The sequence below is a fragment of the Hordeum vulgare genome, unplaced genomic scaffold, assembly GCF_904849725.1.
Source record: "Hordeum vulgare subsp. vulgare unplaced genomic scaffold, MorexV3_pseudomolecules_assembly, whole genome shotgun sequence".
NCBI lineage: Eukaryota > Viridiplantae > Streptophyta > Magnoliopsida > Poales > Poaceae > Hordeum > Hordeum vulgare.
The window spans coordinates 196,389-213,430 of NW_025422501.1; the positions used below are offsets into that span (position 1 = coordinate 196,389).

The window sequence follows — 17,042 nt, forward strand, 5'->3', positions numbered from 1 at the left end:
TCCACATTTACAGTTAATTGTATGGCCCATTTCCAAAGCCGCAACCCATTTGAGGCACTAAACAGTGTAGTGTGCTCTAAATTCCCACCATAGTTAGTAATGTAGTGACATATTATCCTCATGAAACTTTGATAACCATTTTGCATGTACATATTTAGGAAAATAATTTTCCTTTATAAGGGTATTTATTTTGTGCATCATATTACCCACTAAAAAGAGGTGTGAATATTTAGAAGTGAAAATATCCATAAAAAGCCCATACTTGTAGGTTCTGGGGTAAACAGTGTCCCTTTAAATTTTTCTAAAATAAATTAAGACCGTCCGCATTCATGATGGCAAACAAAGAAAACCTTCACATCGTGTTTTATTTGACACATCATAGAGGCAAGTTCATCCGTAGCACCCAAAAAATATTGCCAAAGTGGGTACCTATTTAATTATTTGGATAATAATACTTCACATTTACTAACCTGATTTATTTTTAATAAATAAACCACGTCCATGCAGAAAATACACTAATTAAGTAGTACTACAATTGTAAGGGATTTTTTGTTGACCATGTCATACCAGCGGACGGGGAATATCATCAGGATTTCCTTATCGATTTTGGTGGATAGATATTAGATAGTTCTGGATCGCAAGAGATGTTATATATTGTATATATGCATGATCGTGTACTATATGTAGTAGCGTCGAGTTGTTCGACCAAGCACGGATCAAGAGATGTCACTTTTCTCTATATATGTTCATGACGATATTGTGTAATTAATGGTTCCTTCAATTGCTTACTAGCTAGCGTCGAGTTCTCTCTGTATGTAGTAGCTACTGTCGACCAAGCACGAAGAAAGCGAGGTCACTTCTCTCTATATGTAGTAGCTAGCTAAAACAATATGAAACTCCTAATAAAACGCTCGAAAAACTCTACCCCCCCCCTTTCAAAAAACACAAAAAAACCAGCGCCTGCAAGTTGCTGACGCGGGGCTGCCTTTTGATCTCGGTTGGTGTTACCAACCAGGACTAAATTTATTCCTGCCTGGGCGCCCTGCAACGGCCACGTGGAACACCTTTGGGTTCTGTTCGTAAGCCAACCGGAACTAAAGCTTTGGGCCTTTAGTCCCGATGGTTCTCTCGGTTGGAGAACCGGGACTGATGGCCCTTTTCCTACTAGTGGCATGGAGTAGCTGTGCGATAGTTGTTTTCTAGACAGCTTTCTAATCAACTTTCTTGCATACACATATATCAGAAGCAAACGTGAAAGTAAAATTATTGACACATAACATTATTTTCAATCCAAGTGAAGGTAAACAGATGTTACAATAACACAATTTCATGTAGAAAAACAAAAAATGGATCATTAAACCTGTATGATGGTAGCAAGGAAAAAGTTGAGATTGACCAACATGCCCACCGCAAAGTTTTCATCTAATAGCTTTTTCGCCTCCATACCAAGAAGGCCCAACCAACAGTCAATGAAAGGTTTGTCAACTTTCTCCACACAGGCGGGCAGCTCAGAAGATAGCAACCCATCATCGGCTCTGCCCTTGCGATCGTGGTACTCATTTATCATTGTGTCACATATGTTGAGGATGCTCACCATGCGGTTGTAGTCCACCACGTAGAAACTGAGGGAACGCATTGTAGACGTGCCATTCTTGGTGTCGTGAAGCATTTGTTTGACATTGTCATTGGCCGTGGCAACTCGTCCCTTGAGTATATCAATGGCGACGTGTACCAGGCTATGTACATCTTTAGCCTCGGTGCTCCGATTGTCCTACTTGAGGGTCGACATGCAAAACTCCTGTGTTCTTGGTTTTAAGAACCTTCCAGAGATACCCAGCCAGTTTTTATTGGTTTTGGGAACATAGAAGAAGGTTCCTAAACTGGGGTTTTTGTTACTTTTTTTTTCTTTTTCTGTTGCGTTTCTTTTTTCTTTTTGTTTTTCTTTTTGTTCTTAGCTTTTTCGTTTTTTGTTTGAAAATTTCAAATATTTATTGAAAGTGTAAAAATATATTTCTCATCTTAATTTTTCAGAATTTTAAAAAATATTCATGCTAGAAAAAATCTTGTTCAACATATTTTAAAACTTAAGAACGATTTATGAAACTTGGACATCTTTGGAAACTACAGCAAAATTCAAAACATGAATATTTTTGCAATTTGCAAACAATTTTTTAAAATCAGGAACATTTTTTTAACGCCAGGAGCTTTTTAGAAATTTATAAAAAAATTGGAACAAAAGCAATCGCAACATTTTTGAAAAAATCAAGCACATTTTTTGAATCTATGAACAATTTATGAAAATGACAATTTTTTCAAATTTGGAACATTTTTTAAAAATCAAGAACAATTTTGGAACATGAACTTTTATTTAAAAAAGTAACCTTGAAAATAAAAAGGAAAAAATAAGAAAAAAACAGAAAATGACAAAAAGAAAATAAAACGGGAACATTTTTAACTCGAAATAATGTAACTCTATAATTTCATAATTTGGCCCTTCGATGTGTATGATGTATTAATTTACTCTGTAATTTTGATATGTAATATTTGTTTAACATGTATGTTATTTACATAGCTTGTCCCTTTCAATATCTTTACTAGAAATGGTGCATCCAACCACCGGTCCTACATATGACCCGTCGAGCCCGTTGGACCATCTAATGAGCAACTGGACCGAATCTGAAGCTGAGAAAAGAGATAAATATGATCATGAAAGGCCAGTACTGGGCATCGGCGCGCCGGCGCAAACGAGCGCACCGTTAGATCTATCTATGCAGCAATTGTTTCCTCGATGCAACATATTTTGTTCAGATGCAGCAATTTTTGTCAACGGTTGCAACAAAAATATAGTTGTAGCAAAAAAAAATCTACGTGATCGTAGCAAAAAAACGAAGCTGATGATGCGTAGTAGCAAAACAAAATAAGGGTCATAGCAAAACAATCCGGTGAACTCGGGTTACAACTCTGATGAACGTGTATGCAACTTTTTTAGTGAATAGTTGCAGCAAAAAAATATACCGGTTGTAGCTAAAAAATAACACGGTTGTAGCAAAAAAATCTAACGAACTCGAGTTGCAACGAAACGTGGATGTAGATTTTTTTTAATGAACAAATCGTAACAAAAATAGAAAACGCTTGTAGCAAATTTTACAACTGTTGTAGCAAATCTGGACAAAAATTATTGCATACATTGGCAAGCCACAGCCCGCGGGTCACGCGCGACTGGCCGAAGCATTCGGTCGGCGCCCCATTACGAAACGTTTCCCAATATGAAAAGGGTAGTGGTCATGGCACAATAATGCACTTAACACGGTCGAAAACAAGAAAACAGGTCCACAACTTCAAGTTAAATAAGACGCCAAAAACAAAAAAAAAAAACAGGTTCACAACTTCAACTTAAATAAGACAGCCAAAAAAAAGGTTCATATATTTTTTTTTCTCCCATGATAATACGTGTTTTATTCATGTCATAAAGGTCAAAGTACATGCCACGTCAAGGCCGACATGAAAAAACTATAAAGATAGCATAACATCTTTGAGCTTCGCACCGACGTTCATTGGCTGCCTCCCGCACCACCAAAACAACCATTGAACAAAAAAATGATGGATCACCTCCTCATCCAAACTCGACGCGTCTCCATCGCTGATATGCAGCTTTGCAGACCTTCTTGGTGACTCACTAAAAATGGATCCCTAGCCATTGAACGGACCAGACAGGGGCAACCCATCGGACACATCATCGAACTCCATATCTGACACCCCACCATGACTAAGACGTCGAAGAAAAAAAGCATACTTGTCATCCATGAACCACGAACACAACACGCGTTTCATCTTTTAGATGTCGATGCAAACTACAATATGCACCCACTCCTGAACTACCTTCCAAGCTATGCGCCGACGCAGGAGCAAACGCCATGGCAACAGCGAAGCCGGAGGAGACAGGTCCATTGCGAGGATGCCGCCGTCCCGACGCCATCAATTTTTGAACTGGCTTCCAAATCCATTTTCAACCATAGGACTGATGGTCTCGTCAAGAAAGGATCCAAAGAATCATTATTCAGCGACGCCATCGTCGTCGCCGAAGTCAAGATGAGAACAACCTAAAAACCTAGACTACAAAAGACTAAAAAGGATCCACATGCGTGGATCCAACGGCTCCCCTCACCACAGACGACCGATGTCGTCAACGGAGGGGAGCCGTCGTAGGACGGCAGTGAAAGATTGGCTTCTGTGGCGGCGTCTAGGGTTCCAGCCGTCTGGGACGGGAGCAAAATGATCTCGTTACCAGGGTAGAAATTAACACGTACGTGGGATGAATACGGCCTAGGCAAACAGGTCCACAACTTAAGCCAACGAATTAGTTGGATGCAATAGAAACACATTTTAAATAGGGTGTACCATTGCACATCTAAATGACTAAACAAAATATGAAAGAAAAAAAAATATACGCATGAACCTCTACATAAGATCAATGATATAGGATTTAGATATGTAAATATTTATCTTACATCTAGATGTGTTTTAGCAAAACCGTTTCAAATACTAGCCAAAACCCACAACGACATAGTAATCTAAAAAAACTTAGAGGCCTATAAGATTGGCTTCTCCACTCCTCTGCTTACTCATCGAAAGAACGCACTGCCGGCTAGCAAGGCAAGGAACAAAGCGGCGGCGGCACAATTAACCACCCTATCCTGCCGCTTGTACACTTGCTCGCGTTCTAATCGTCTCTGCGCCGATGCTTCAAGGTGTTCCCGCATGCATCTGTCTCCAGTCAAGAGCTTCCTTCTTGGCTGCCCTTATAAGGTACGCCATGCCGTCTGTGCTGCCCGGGGTTGAGTGTACATGGATCCGTGTAGGACTTCCTGGCGGCGGCGGAGCTGCAGCTGAAAAGTCGAGCATCCCCCACCGCCGGCGCTCCGGACGAGGAAGCGCTGCTCCTCCTCGAGCGCTCGCGGAAAATATCTGGTGACGGAGGAGGACAGGAGGCGCGGAAGACGCTGACGGAGCACCGCGGCGGAGCGGATCGCCGACGCCATCTCTCTAGACGGCGATGGGGTGACTTTGTTTCCACCTTCCTCCTCTAGCTGGGAGGCGCAAGGCGAAGGTCGGAGGACTGGAAGTGGACTCCCCTCCTCGGATTCGTAACTGAGCCGGAATCAGACTACAGCCACCACCATCTATATGTACACGGGCGGCGTTCTCCCAGGGAACGAGACAGCTAGCTAATAAGCAGCGTCCATGGCGACGGCGAGGAGGCGCAAGGCGAAGGCCGCCAGGGCCGCGGCCGCGGAAGCCATGAAGAAAGACAGGAAGAACGCCTACGATGCCATGGTCACAGCGGATAAGGAGTCCCGGCAAGCCGAAGCGGAGGCCAAGGAGGCCACCACGACGGCCGCGGCCAAGGCCGAGGAGTCCATGCAAGCCGTCGGCATGGCCATGGCGAAAGCCGAAGAAGCCGCCGTCATAGCCAGCGTGAAGGCGGAGGAAGCCGAGAAGGCAAGAGAAGCCTACCGCGAGGTGTGTCGGCAGGTGGACGCAGCGGCGGAGTGGGCGCAGTGCGAGGAGGAGCTCTTCGCCGCCCGGTTCCGACGCTACTGGAACCAACTCGTCGCCCGCCCCGGCGTCACCTTCCATCAAACCAGTAAGATGTATATCTACGCTCAAGCTGCATACATATATTTGACCAGTTAATTGCTCGTACTAACTTGATACACAACATCTGATGAAATCCATGTAGCATCGATCCCCGCCATGCGGTACACGCACCCTGCTCCCCATGATAGGCCCAAGGCCATGGATACCTTGCAGATCACGTCGGTGAAGATCGCAGCGGTCGACGATTGCCTGCAATGGCCGCTGCAAGTGTATGGCATCATCGCGGCACGAGATGTCTTGGATCACAAGCGCAACATTCTTTTCCACCGCCGGAGGGGTGATTGCCAAATAATCACTCAAGAGGTTAGTACGCTACGTTTACGGACTCTTACAGGCCTATTACAGGATAAATTTGAGGTAGCAATCTGTGATTGGATAAAAGGGGGAGGGAGGGTCCCACCCACCGAAAATCAGGGGGGGCGCAAGTTTAGTTGGTCGAAAGGTCCGTAAAATCTCTGTAATGAGGCCGTAGATGTAGCATTTTTGTTTTAGCTAGGTCTGCTCTTTTTGGCGCCAAACCCAAAATTTTAAGGTTTTACTTCCTCTGTACAGAATATCACTTTTGCTCCTCACTTTTACTTCAGCACACCTCACGGAGTATTTATAGTTTTAGTAGGCTAAACTTAGCCTACTAAAACTACAAGTATTTCGGTATAGAGGGAGTACCAATCAGCAGCTTTTTTTTGCTCTGCGGTTGAAGATGTTCTTAATATTTACATGGACAATTGCCATTCCCATGCAGGATCCATACCTAGCATTGACGGGCCCTAGTCGCGCCATTGCCGTGTCGAGGGACCTTTCATACATCGAGGTCTCGCTCAAGGTGAAGGGCGCGAGTAGAACTAGATCCGAGGACGGAGATTTGAGCGATCTAGTCCTGAGTTACGGGACCGGATTATGTCTCGCAGGCATTTACCCTAGCAGGCTCAGCACACTTGAACTCGAATCCAGTCACATTAATCGCTCCGTGGAGGCCACGGTCCGCATCAAAATCACCCACGGGTCATGGCCGGATGGTCTCCGAGGCGCGTTCACTGCCGGCATGAGCAGCAACAATGGCCTGGAAGTGGAGCTGCTCAATACCAGAGACGGTAGAGCTTTGCCCGTCGACTCTGAAGGTGTGGTCAAGCTCCAGCGCCGCGTCATCTCCGTCTACATCGAGGGGATGCTCAAGGTTTCCGTGGTGGCATGTTCGGTTGATGAGGAACGGGGTTTCATCGAGAAAGCTGAGGCAGTTTTCGAAGCAAAGAGACAATGTGTAAGCGTCATGGAGATTAACTTTGGGTCTTGTAGTATGCAGATTACCGTCGCTTGGTCCTGTTTCCGCCATGAGTAGTCTATATACTCAAGTTAATCTTATTCCATGGGTATTTTGTAGTGGGCAATGTTGATATATGGGTGTGGCCAGGTCTCAGTCGACTGAAATTTAACCAAGTTTTTACTTGACACTAGTAAACATGTCCGTGCAACGCACGTCTTGATCAAAGCAGCCCATTAAATTTAATATGAGTATTGGATTCTGAATTCATATTCTAGAAATTTAAAAAATAATAGAATACTATAGCATGATGATCTATGCCTCTCGAAAGGTCATGTTTAATACAAACCCCATTACTCATCATTTTACTATGTTATGTGAGGTTCAATCAGACCAAAAAGAAATCAAACCCATTTAGAAATCACAAAACTATGGTAAAGATTTCAGGAAGTTCTCTTGGGTTAAGGTGAAAGAAAAATGTGGGAATGTGAAAGAACAGATCTAAAGTGGACAACATATTGAATTAATGTGAAGATAACAATCGGAATCTAACTTTCAGTTCTAAAAATTATAAAATGTGTAATCTGAAACATGTAAAGTATGCAATATAAAAAGTGTTAGTTCTATAGAGCGACGGAAATGGCAACGGCACCCACATCCTCGCCGGCTACGGCACGACTCTCATGTCCCCGTCTGTTGCGGATGCACTCGGTACCCGTGTCAGTGCATAGTGGAACTGAGACTTCCGCATCCTCAACGGCGGTACGAACCCGTGCTTCTCCCCATTATTAATAATCCTGTTTTCTGGACCAACCATTAGAAAAACATAATATCAATTAAACAAACGGTTCATTTTTATCCAAGTCTATTCAGAGTACAAGTACTTACCTCAGCCTTTTGAGGATGTCTATATCTGGTTGGGTTTGATGCATGGACTTCTAATCTCCTTGCCAATCTTCCTCTTTATGGTTAGTAGTCCTAATTTTCATGTCTCACTTTAAACTCTTCATACTGCGATTCTATCTTGTTTGAGGCCAAACTTATCTACATTCACATGAGTATTTAGAGCTACAATTAAACTGAGAAAGCAATTGCACAAAATGATAGAAATATAAAATGATACATTTCTGAATACATATCAATCTAGTCCTTAGTAATGACCATAGCAGTTACTATATTTAGATGACAACTGAGGTATATCACGACGCTATAGGGGAAAAAGATCGCAAACTGCAAACCCAAAATACTTGAGTTTCCATGGTAACCGGAGTGACCCATCCTATGTGTAATTAAACTTCAAACTATACTTTAGAAATAAAATTATTCGATGCAGATGTCAAATACAGATACCGAATAGTCAAGTTACCTGGCATCATAGTAATTGAATTCACATAATGAAAATCATGGAAGTGCTAAGAAAAGTGATTCCATTAAGTATTGTGATATGAAATAGTTGTGCTAGCTAAGATATTTAAGTGGAAGAAATGAACACGGTTCCTTGCAAACTCTATACACAACATGCCTGTTGTACGCTATTGAACTTTAGCTCCCCCTTCATCCATTTTAGAGTCCTTATGCCTAAAAATAAAAGCACATGGTTATTGTTCATACATGAAAATTTGATGGTTCTCCAAGGGGGAGAGGTAATCAAACATCAATTCAGGAGCTATTATCAATATGAAAATATCAAATAATAAGAAAAAAGAAAATATTGCTTACAAAAAATAATATTGTACAATATGAACTCATGATATCTGCATCCTCACTTTTGACACAAGTAGATCATCTTTTAGTTGGCAACTATTAACAAAAGTATTGTTAGACTGCAGATTAAATCTATTTAATTGTTTAACACGTATGGACGCACATCCGAACTGCAAAAGAAAAGGAACAATAGTTGGTGCAGCTAATTGTCGCACCTGCATCTATGTGTAGAACAGAAAACAAATTTAGTATGAAAACTGACTACTCATTTCTCCTCAAACCAAATAAAAATGAAAGGATCATGGCCATATTTCCTCCTATTGACAGGTTTAAATTGCTGTCAAAAAAGAGAGAATAGACTCACTTGATTGAGCCATGAACGACCAAAGAATACAGCTGCAAATACTTCAGGAATAAGGGCACAAGCATGGTGTCATACATGATTTGTCCAGTTACAACTTACATGGGGATTGGGAAGCGCTAATAATTGGGCAGTTTCATGGAGTTGCATCCAGCCACCTAACCAACCTGCATGGTTAATCAATTGAGCATAATTTTGGGGGAAACCAAACCTTGGCCCCAAAGCCAAAACGCAAAATCAACACAAACAGAGCAGAGGAGGGCAGAGGAGAGGAGACGGGGAACGGGATGGAGGCGCGAGGTTCGTACCGAGATCTTGTCGGCGAGGTGGGCGAGGTCGTGGAGGCCACCGGGCTCGCCGTCGCTGTTGCCGCGCGAGTCCCCGCCGCCGCCGCTCTCGAGGAAGTCGCCGACGAGCATGGCCGGGTCCATGTCGCTCTCGTGGCTCCCGTGTTGGCTCGCACTCCCGGGCATGTCCCCCCTCCCCGCGTCCGCAGCCACAGGTGCCCCACCGCGACAGGCGACCCGCCCCTCGGCGAAACTCTCGCCGTGGACGGCGGGGCCCACCTCCGCTGCGCCGCCTCCACCACCGCGCCCGGCGGCGACAGCGCCCCGAACTCCTTGGCCACCAGCATCATCCTGCCCCGTCGGCAATGGCGACGATGATGGTGTGACGTTTTGGTGCACTTCGGCGAGGTCGGCGTGCAGGTAGGATATGGTGCTGGTGGCGACGGAGGTTAAGAGGATGTGGGCGCTAATCACGGAAGACAAGTGCAGGATGCGGATGGAGTTTGGTATTCTCCTCTGCGGTGGAGTATGGTCAGCCAATGCTAATTGCTAAGTCCACCCAGTCGTGAGGTGCTGATTAGTTCGTGTGTGTTGTGGGGCGTTTTACGGGGTGCGCGTTGTGAAATTCTTGTTTGCTTGTTTATTAGTAGTATAGATATAGATAACATGCAAGAGAGAAAAATAAATAATTAAAAAAAAAACGGATCTTAATGTAAAATCTCACGGATATAGCATCTAAGTCTCAGTCTTAGCAAGAATGTTGGTATATACAGTCTAATGTTGGATTTTATTTTTTTGCCGGGAGCCTGATATTGGATATGTTGTGCTATAGTGTATAGTTAAACTTTTTACTGGTGGTATTTCACAGGAAACACCCAGCAGAAAGAATAGAAGATATATATGAATTTCGCATGAATTTAAAGGGAATACTTCGGTTCGTGCCGAAAGTAATGACAATTTGGAAATTTTGAAGATGAAGATGGGCATGTCACTGAATCAGGTTTTTCGGGTGTCTATAGTGATTGAGTTCGCAGCCCAGACATACATATTGCTTTGTTTGCATGCAGAAACTGGTGGCCCAGCCGGTCCGTTGGATGGACCTCCTGAGGCCGAAAGCCCGAAACAAGCATATTTTTATCTGCAGCTCCGTCGGGCATCGACCTGCTGCTGCAGATCGGCCACCATAGGCTGGGGTCTGTAACGATTCACTGTACATAGGGTCATGTAGCTGTTCACTGTAGATAGGGTCCTGTAGCACGGTCAATTTGTCAGCAAATTTTGAAACAAGTGAACATATTTCAAGTTTGTGAACATTCTTTAGAAAAATAAATGTTTTTCGGAAACATGAACACTTTTTGAAAATTTTGTACAATGTGAAATTTAGAACAACTTTCAAAAACTGAACATTATTTCAGATTTCTAACATTGTTTTAATTGGGATCATTTTTTTAAAGTATCAACATTTTCGGGAACATGATTTCTTTTCAATTTCCGAACGTTTTTGAAGTATATGAACAAACTTTGGAAAAAGGAACATATTCTGAAATTCTTAACAGATTTGGAAACGCTGACATTTTTGAAATCCAATAACACGTTTTCAAATCCAAAAAACAGCGATTTTTCCAAATTTTCCAATAATTTTGTCAATACACAATAATTTAAAAAAATAGAAATACAAAAGAATTAGAAAAAAATACAAAATAACCAAAAAAGTATTAAATAAGAGACACAACAGAAAAATGAAAACCCGTTCAGTAACCTTCTCGAACGTTCGCGAAACATGCAGAAACTTTACAGAAGTTTCTCGAGTAGAATCAATAGTGCATAATGGATATATTAAATGGGCCAGCCCAATTTAGTTCGATAGTTCGCTACCTGTGTGAAATAGTGGCAAATCTGTCAAAAAGTGCGACATATAGGAGTTTTCAGCATATCGACCTAAGTTTACCCCCTTTGAATAAGGTGTTGTCCCATTCGGCCTTGACAATAGCAGCTCCCCCACCCTCGCCCGTTGGTAAGTAGAAACTGCCGGCACAGCCCGGTCGTTTATTAGACTTCCTGAGGCCGAAACAAGCAAGCATATCCGTAGCCAGTCCGGCCATTGGCGATGTAGATCAGATACTCTATAGCGTGCCGCTACAGAACGGCTACCGTAGGTCGGGGCCTGTGATGATTCAATGTACTATGTAGTTGTCCACAGCACATAGGGTCAAGTAGCTCGGTCAATTTTTCAACAAATTGTGAAAGAAGTGAACATATTTCAAGTTTGTGTACATTATTTATAATAACAAATGTTTTCTGAAAACATAAAAACTTTCTGAAATTTTTGAACAATTTTAAATCTAGAACAAATTTTCACAAAAAGTTAGCACTATTTTAGATTTCTAACATTCTTCTAATTGTGATCATTTTTACTAAAAAAATAGAAACATTTTTTAGAACATGGTTTTTTTTAATTTCCAAACATTTTTAAAATGTATGAATGAATTTCAGAAAAAGAAACCTAATTTGAAATTCTTGATACAATTTTGAAATGTATTCATGTTTCAATTTTTGAACATATTATTAAAATATGAACACTTTTGTAAATTCCAAAAAACTATGATTTTTTTTCCAATTTTCCAACATTTTTTGTGATTACAAAACAATGTTTTAAAATAAGAATAAAAAGGAATCTAAAAAAAAATAACCCAAAATTATTAAATAAGAAACACAACAGAAAAATGAATATTGGTTCAGTAACCTTCTAGAAAGTTCACGAAATATGCAGGAACTTTAGATGATTCTTCAAACCGGGTCTTATAGATTCAGTAGTGCATAGTGGATCTATTAAATGGGCAATTTTATCGCAAGTGCGACAGCTAAGATTTTATAGCATATCCCCCTTACCTTTACCCCCTTTGAATAAAGTGTTGGCCCATTCGGCCTTGATAATAGCAAGCATATCTCCAGCCGACCAGGTCATTTGCTATGTATTCTTCCGTCCTATAATTCGTGTCTTAGGTTTGCCTAGAAATGAATGTATCTAAATACTAAAACATGATTAGATACATTCATATTTAGAGAATTTTAAGATAAGAATTTTGGAATGGAGGAGTAGATAAATATATCAGATACTCTGTAGCCTGCCGCTGCAGAACAACTACCACTAGTAGAAAAAGGATCTTTAGTCCTGGTTCGGTTGGGCCATTAGTCTCAGTTCTCAACCGGGACTAATGCTGGCCCCGGTTCGGTCCCGAACCGGGGCTAATGGCCTTTCACGTGACGGGGCTGAGAGCGATGGGGAGGGCTATTAGTCCCGGTTCGTATTACGAACCAGGGCTATTTCATCGCTTTTTTTAAGCAATTTTTGGGTTTAAGGTTTTGCACTAAATTGAATGGGCTATTTTGCTGCCCCTATTTTCCCATTTATTTGTTACATATATATTGCACATCGTCACGAATATATTACATCATCTCATCCGTCGTGCTTTGTCGAACATATTTACAAAATGTAGGCACGAGTTACGTGCACATATATGCATCTTTTTTACACTATATCATTTCATATCATTTCCGTTGAATGGCAATAGTATTCTAGTCGATCATCTAACATCTCATTATCATCTTAATCATATACCAAGTTATCATATGATACACATAAAATAAAACAAAGAAACATCATAATACATAGTCATCTCATGCATGCATCCTAATCGATCATGTCAAGTAATAATATAAACCAGAATAACTTGTCTCTCATAAGACCTAGTCCTCGCTCTTAGGTATAATGTCATAAAATAAAATAACACCTATGTCTCCATGATCAAGCACAGAGATCCAACGGTCTCCAACTTGTGGCTTGCGAACCTTCTTTTTTCTCTCCATGCTTCAATTTGGAGCCTTTTTTATCTTGATTTGAGGTTACTCGAGTATGGAGCATCGAACTCAGCCCTCAGCGGGCTTCTAATTTTCATTTGGCCTTCTGGGTGCATCAACAGAGGCGCTACATCATGTGGCAGTTGATGTTGAAGAACATAATAATAACCTAGTTAACAATGTAATCAACATTATTTATGCAATAGTAGAGCGTACTTAATTAGGAAACTCTTACCAAGATATTTCGTCGAATGTCATCCGGCTTCAACCTATGCACTAGTGGCCAATTCCAAAATTATACGGAAAGGTATTCCTAGAAACCAGAACACCAGCAACAAGAAAGTGGAGAAGAACATCCTTATCCTCCCAAGTTAGATATGATCCATATGTGTAGTGTGTCGTGTCAATTAATTTCCGTAATTCACTCGAAGAAACAAAATAAGCTGTAAATTATAATTTAACAAATTTAGTATATGGATGAACACCAACTATTTCTAAATATAAATGCAAATTACTTGATAAATATGGTTGAGAAACATCACATGGAGGTAAAACAGGAAACATATCATTGACAACCACCCAAATGTCGATGTTGTCTAGCATATTATCTTCAGGACGAAGATCGGAGGTTATTTTCATACCCTCCTCAAATCCATATGCCTTGCAAAGATCTTCTCGGTTTGGGCACCCAAATTCTGTTTGAAAAACTGAATTAAATACTTTGATAACAAATATGTGACCATGTATAGTCCTCAAGTTAGCGCTCCTCATCTCAATTCTCTCGTGGTCTTCGAAACCGAGCCTCTCGGACACATATCTTCTTGCATGGCAAGGGAGGAACATATCTCTATTCTCGTCAAGCTTCATGCTGAAGAACCTACCGTCTCGCAGGTGAGGCGTGTCGCAGATACCCCGACAGTCGCCGCAATATTCACACTCCCGATATTCATCGTCAGACATTTACTGTTTTAATGTGGTAAATGTGTGTAAACAACAATTCTGACATTATATATATCGAAAGAATTGAACATCTATATATATATAAACATAGCTAGCTAGGCCACTCGGACATTCCGGCAAAACTTAGCACAATTTAGCAAGCAAAAGTGAGAAACTCACTACTGTTTTATGCATTATATTAACACCAACAAAAGGATGATATTTGTAGGTTGGTGAAATATGTATGTGCCCTTTTTCCTCTCCAAAGTTTAAATAAGTTGTTCGAAACCATTGGTTGTCTAATTCAAACCTAATGTGCCTACTTACATGAAATTTACAAATAGGATTTTTTTTCCTTCTTTCTAGTTAGTCCATCAAAAGATCTTCAATAAACATATATATCTTGATTTTCTTATTAACATATGCATCTCAATTTCCATTATTTCAATTTGTTCTAGCTTGAATCGATGACCCTAAAATCTAAATGGCAGCAGCCTTGGGGTGCCTAGAGCGGGAGGGGAGGGGGTAGCGGCGCCTGGAGGGGGTGGGCTTACCGGAGCGGGATGGGGAGGGCGGCGACCGGCTTACCGGAGCGGGAGAGGGGAAGGGGGCTTACCGCAGGAGGGGAGGGGGGTGGCGGCGACGGCGAGGGAAACGGCGACGACGACGACGACAACGGCGGCGAGGGAGCCGGCGGCGTGGAAGGAGCGCGGAGACGACGAATGTGTCGGGAAAGAGTCGACGTCGAGGGTTCGTCCGCGTCGGCGCGAGAGGAGGAAGAAGATGGAAACCGCGATTTGGACATCACAAATTTCCACCTACCGCCTATATAGGCGGAGCTTTGGTCCCGGGTCGTGGCTCGAACCGGGACTAAAGACCACCTTTAGTCCCGGACCGAGCCACGACCCGGGACTAAAGACCCCCGAGGACTAAAGCTGGTCTTTAGCCCCGGTTCGAGCCATGACCTGGGACTAAAGACCTTGGGCTGGCGGCATTCCAAAGTTTAGTACCACCTCGCTTGTCGAGAGGAACCGTGACTAGTTTATAAGCCCCGCTGTCACAACCGTGTCGAGCTCTTCCCTAAAACAGGCTTATGGGCCTAAACGCACTGTAAATTTAAAAATTAAAAATATATGTGAAATTAAAGACAAAATTCAACCTAAATTCAAAGTGAGCTCACTTTGAATTTAGGTTGAATTTTCTCTCTAAATTATCATATAGTTTCAATTTTTTTCCATTATTTTTGTTTTGTTCTTTGCTTTATTTATTTTGTTTTTTTCTACGTACACCTAAATATTTAGTTTTCAAATTTGAATTCTTTAAAATTTGTGAATAACTTTACTTTCATTTTTTGTTATTAAAGATTTGTTTTCTCTTCTATTTTAGTTCTCTATTAAAGATTTTAACCAAAAAAAAAATTATGAAAATTCTTGTGAGTTGATTTTTTTTGTTTCTTTTTAGTTAATGTTTTACTTGATTCTTTTTAACAAATAAGCACTTTGATAATTTTAGTTGATTATTTTTAATTCATTCATTTTAGTTAATGTTTTTGTTGATTCTTTTTAATTAACTCTTTTTTTGTTTTTTATTAAATATTTTCACAAATTTTCAACAACTTCTAACTTCATTTGATATTTTTCGTGCATTTATTTATTTTTGTGAGCTAGTTGACCCTGAAATTGAAAAGCAGTACAAATAAACTCTGAAAATGTTGAAAGTTGGCATGGTATCATCATTTCACCCACATATTATGTGTTAAAAAGTTGAGAGGGTTACGACAAAAACTGGATGCACTTCGTGTACAAAACGGACAATATCTCTCGAAGTATGAGAGTTTCGAACAACAACTCATTTGTTACAAAGAGTTTTCATTTTTTTTTGAACTTATTTGAACTCCATACTTTTTGTGTGTTCAAAATGCACGATTCAAAGGCACATCACAAATTTTCAACAATTTTTGACTTCATTTGGTATTTTTCATGCATTTTTTTGAGCTAGTTGATCCTGAAATTGAAAAGCACTACAAATGACTCTGAAAATGTTGAAAGTTGCCACGGTATCATCATTTCATCCACATAGCATGTGCTAAAAAGTTGAGAGGGTTACAACAAAAACTGGATGCACTTCGTGTACAAAACGGAGAATCTCTCTCGAATTATCACGGTTTCGAATGAGAACTTATCTGCTACAAAGGGATTTCATTTTTTAAAATTTATTTGAACTCCATACTTTTTGTGTGTTCAAAATGCACCATTCAAAGGCACATTACAAATTTTCAATAATTTCTGACTTCATTTGATATTTTTCGTGCATTTACTTAATTTTGTTTTTCGAGCTACCCTGAAATTAAAAAGCACTACAAATGAACTCTGAAAATGTTGAAAATTGACATGGTATCATCATTTCAACCATATAGCATGTGCTAAAAGGTTGAGAGGGTTACGACAAAAACTGGATGCACTTCATGTCTAAACGGACAATCTCTCTTGAAGTATCAGGGTTTAGAACGAGAACTCATGTGTTACAAATGGATTTCATTTTTTTAACTTATTTGAACTCCATAATTTGTGTGTGTTCAAAACGAACCATTCCAAGGCACATCACAAATTTTCAACAATTTCTGACTTCATTTTGTATTTTCCGTGCATTTACTTTTTTTAAGCTAGTTGACTCTGAAATTGAAAAACAATATAAATAAACTATGAAAATGTAGAAAGTTGGCATAGGTTACCCAAAGGAGACAGTTGGGTACACCTTCTATCTCAAATCCGAGGGCAAAGTGTTTGTTGCTAAAAACGGAGCTTTTCTCGAGAAGGAATTTCTCTCGAGAGAATTGAGTGGGAGGAAGATAGAACTTGACGAGGTTGTCGAACCTCTCATCCCTCTGGATGGTGGCGCAGGGCAAGGGGAAACCTCTGTCGTTGCGACGCCGGTTGAGGAGGAAGTTAATGATGATGATCATGAAACTCCAGTTCAA

The 17,042-nt window shown here is 40.9% G+C and overlaps 1 protein-coding gene across 1 annotated transcript; it reads left to right on the forward strand.

Annotated features, from left to right (window-relative positions):
• Nucleotides 1–5,241: 5,241 nt before the first annotated feature.
• Nucleotides 5,242–6,994, forward strand: LOC123418187. Its single transcript, XM_045106955.1, has 3 exons — nucleotides 5,242–5,644; nucleotides 5,741–5,961; nucleotides 6,401–6,994. The coding sequence occupies exons 1-3, from the start codon at nucleotides 5,242–5,244 to the stop codon at nucleotides 6,992–6,994; spliced, it is 1,218 nt and encodes a 405-aa protein (XP_044962890.1).
• The last annotated feature ends 10,048 nt before the right edge of the window (nucleotides 6,995–17,042 follow it).

What these genes read in the sequence shown, in the direction of transcription:
- LOC123418187 (XM_045106955.1), top strand. Translation starts at nt 5,242, where the DNA reads ATGGCGACGGCGAGGAGGCGCAAGGCGAAGGCCGCCAGGGCCGCGGCC. An exon ending in CGTCACCTTCCATCAAACCA is followed by an intron (nt 5,645 to 5,740) that starts GTAAGATGTATA and finishes AAATCCATGTAG; the next exon opens with CATCGATCCCCGCCATGCGG. An exon ending in GCCAAATAATCACTCAAGAG is followed by an intron (nt 5,962 to 6,400) that starts GTTAGTACGCTA and finishes ATTCCCATGCAG; the next exon opens with GATCCATACCTAGCATTGAC.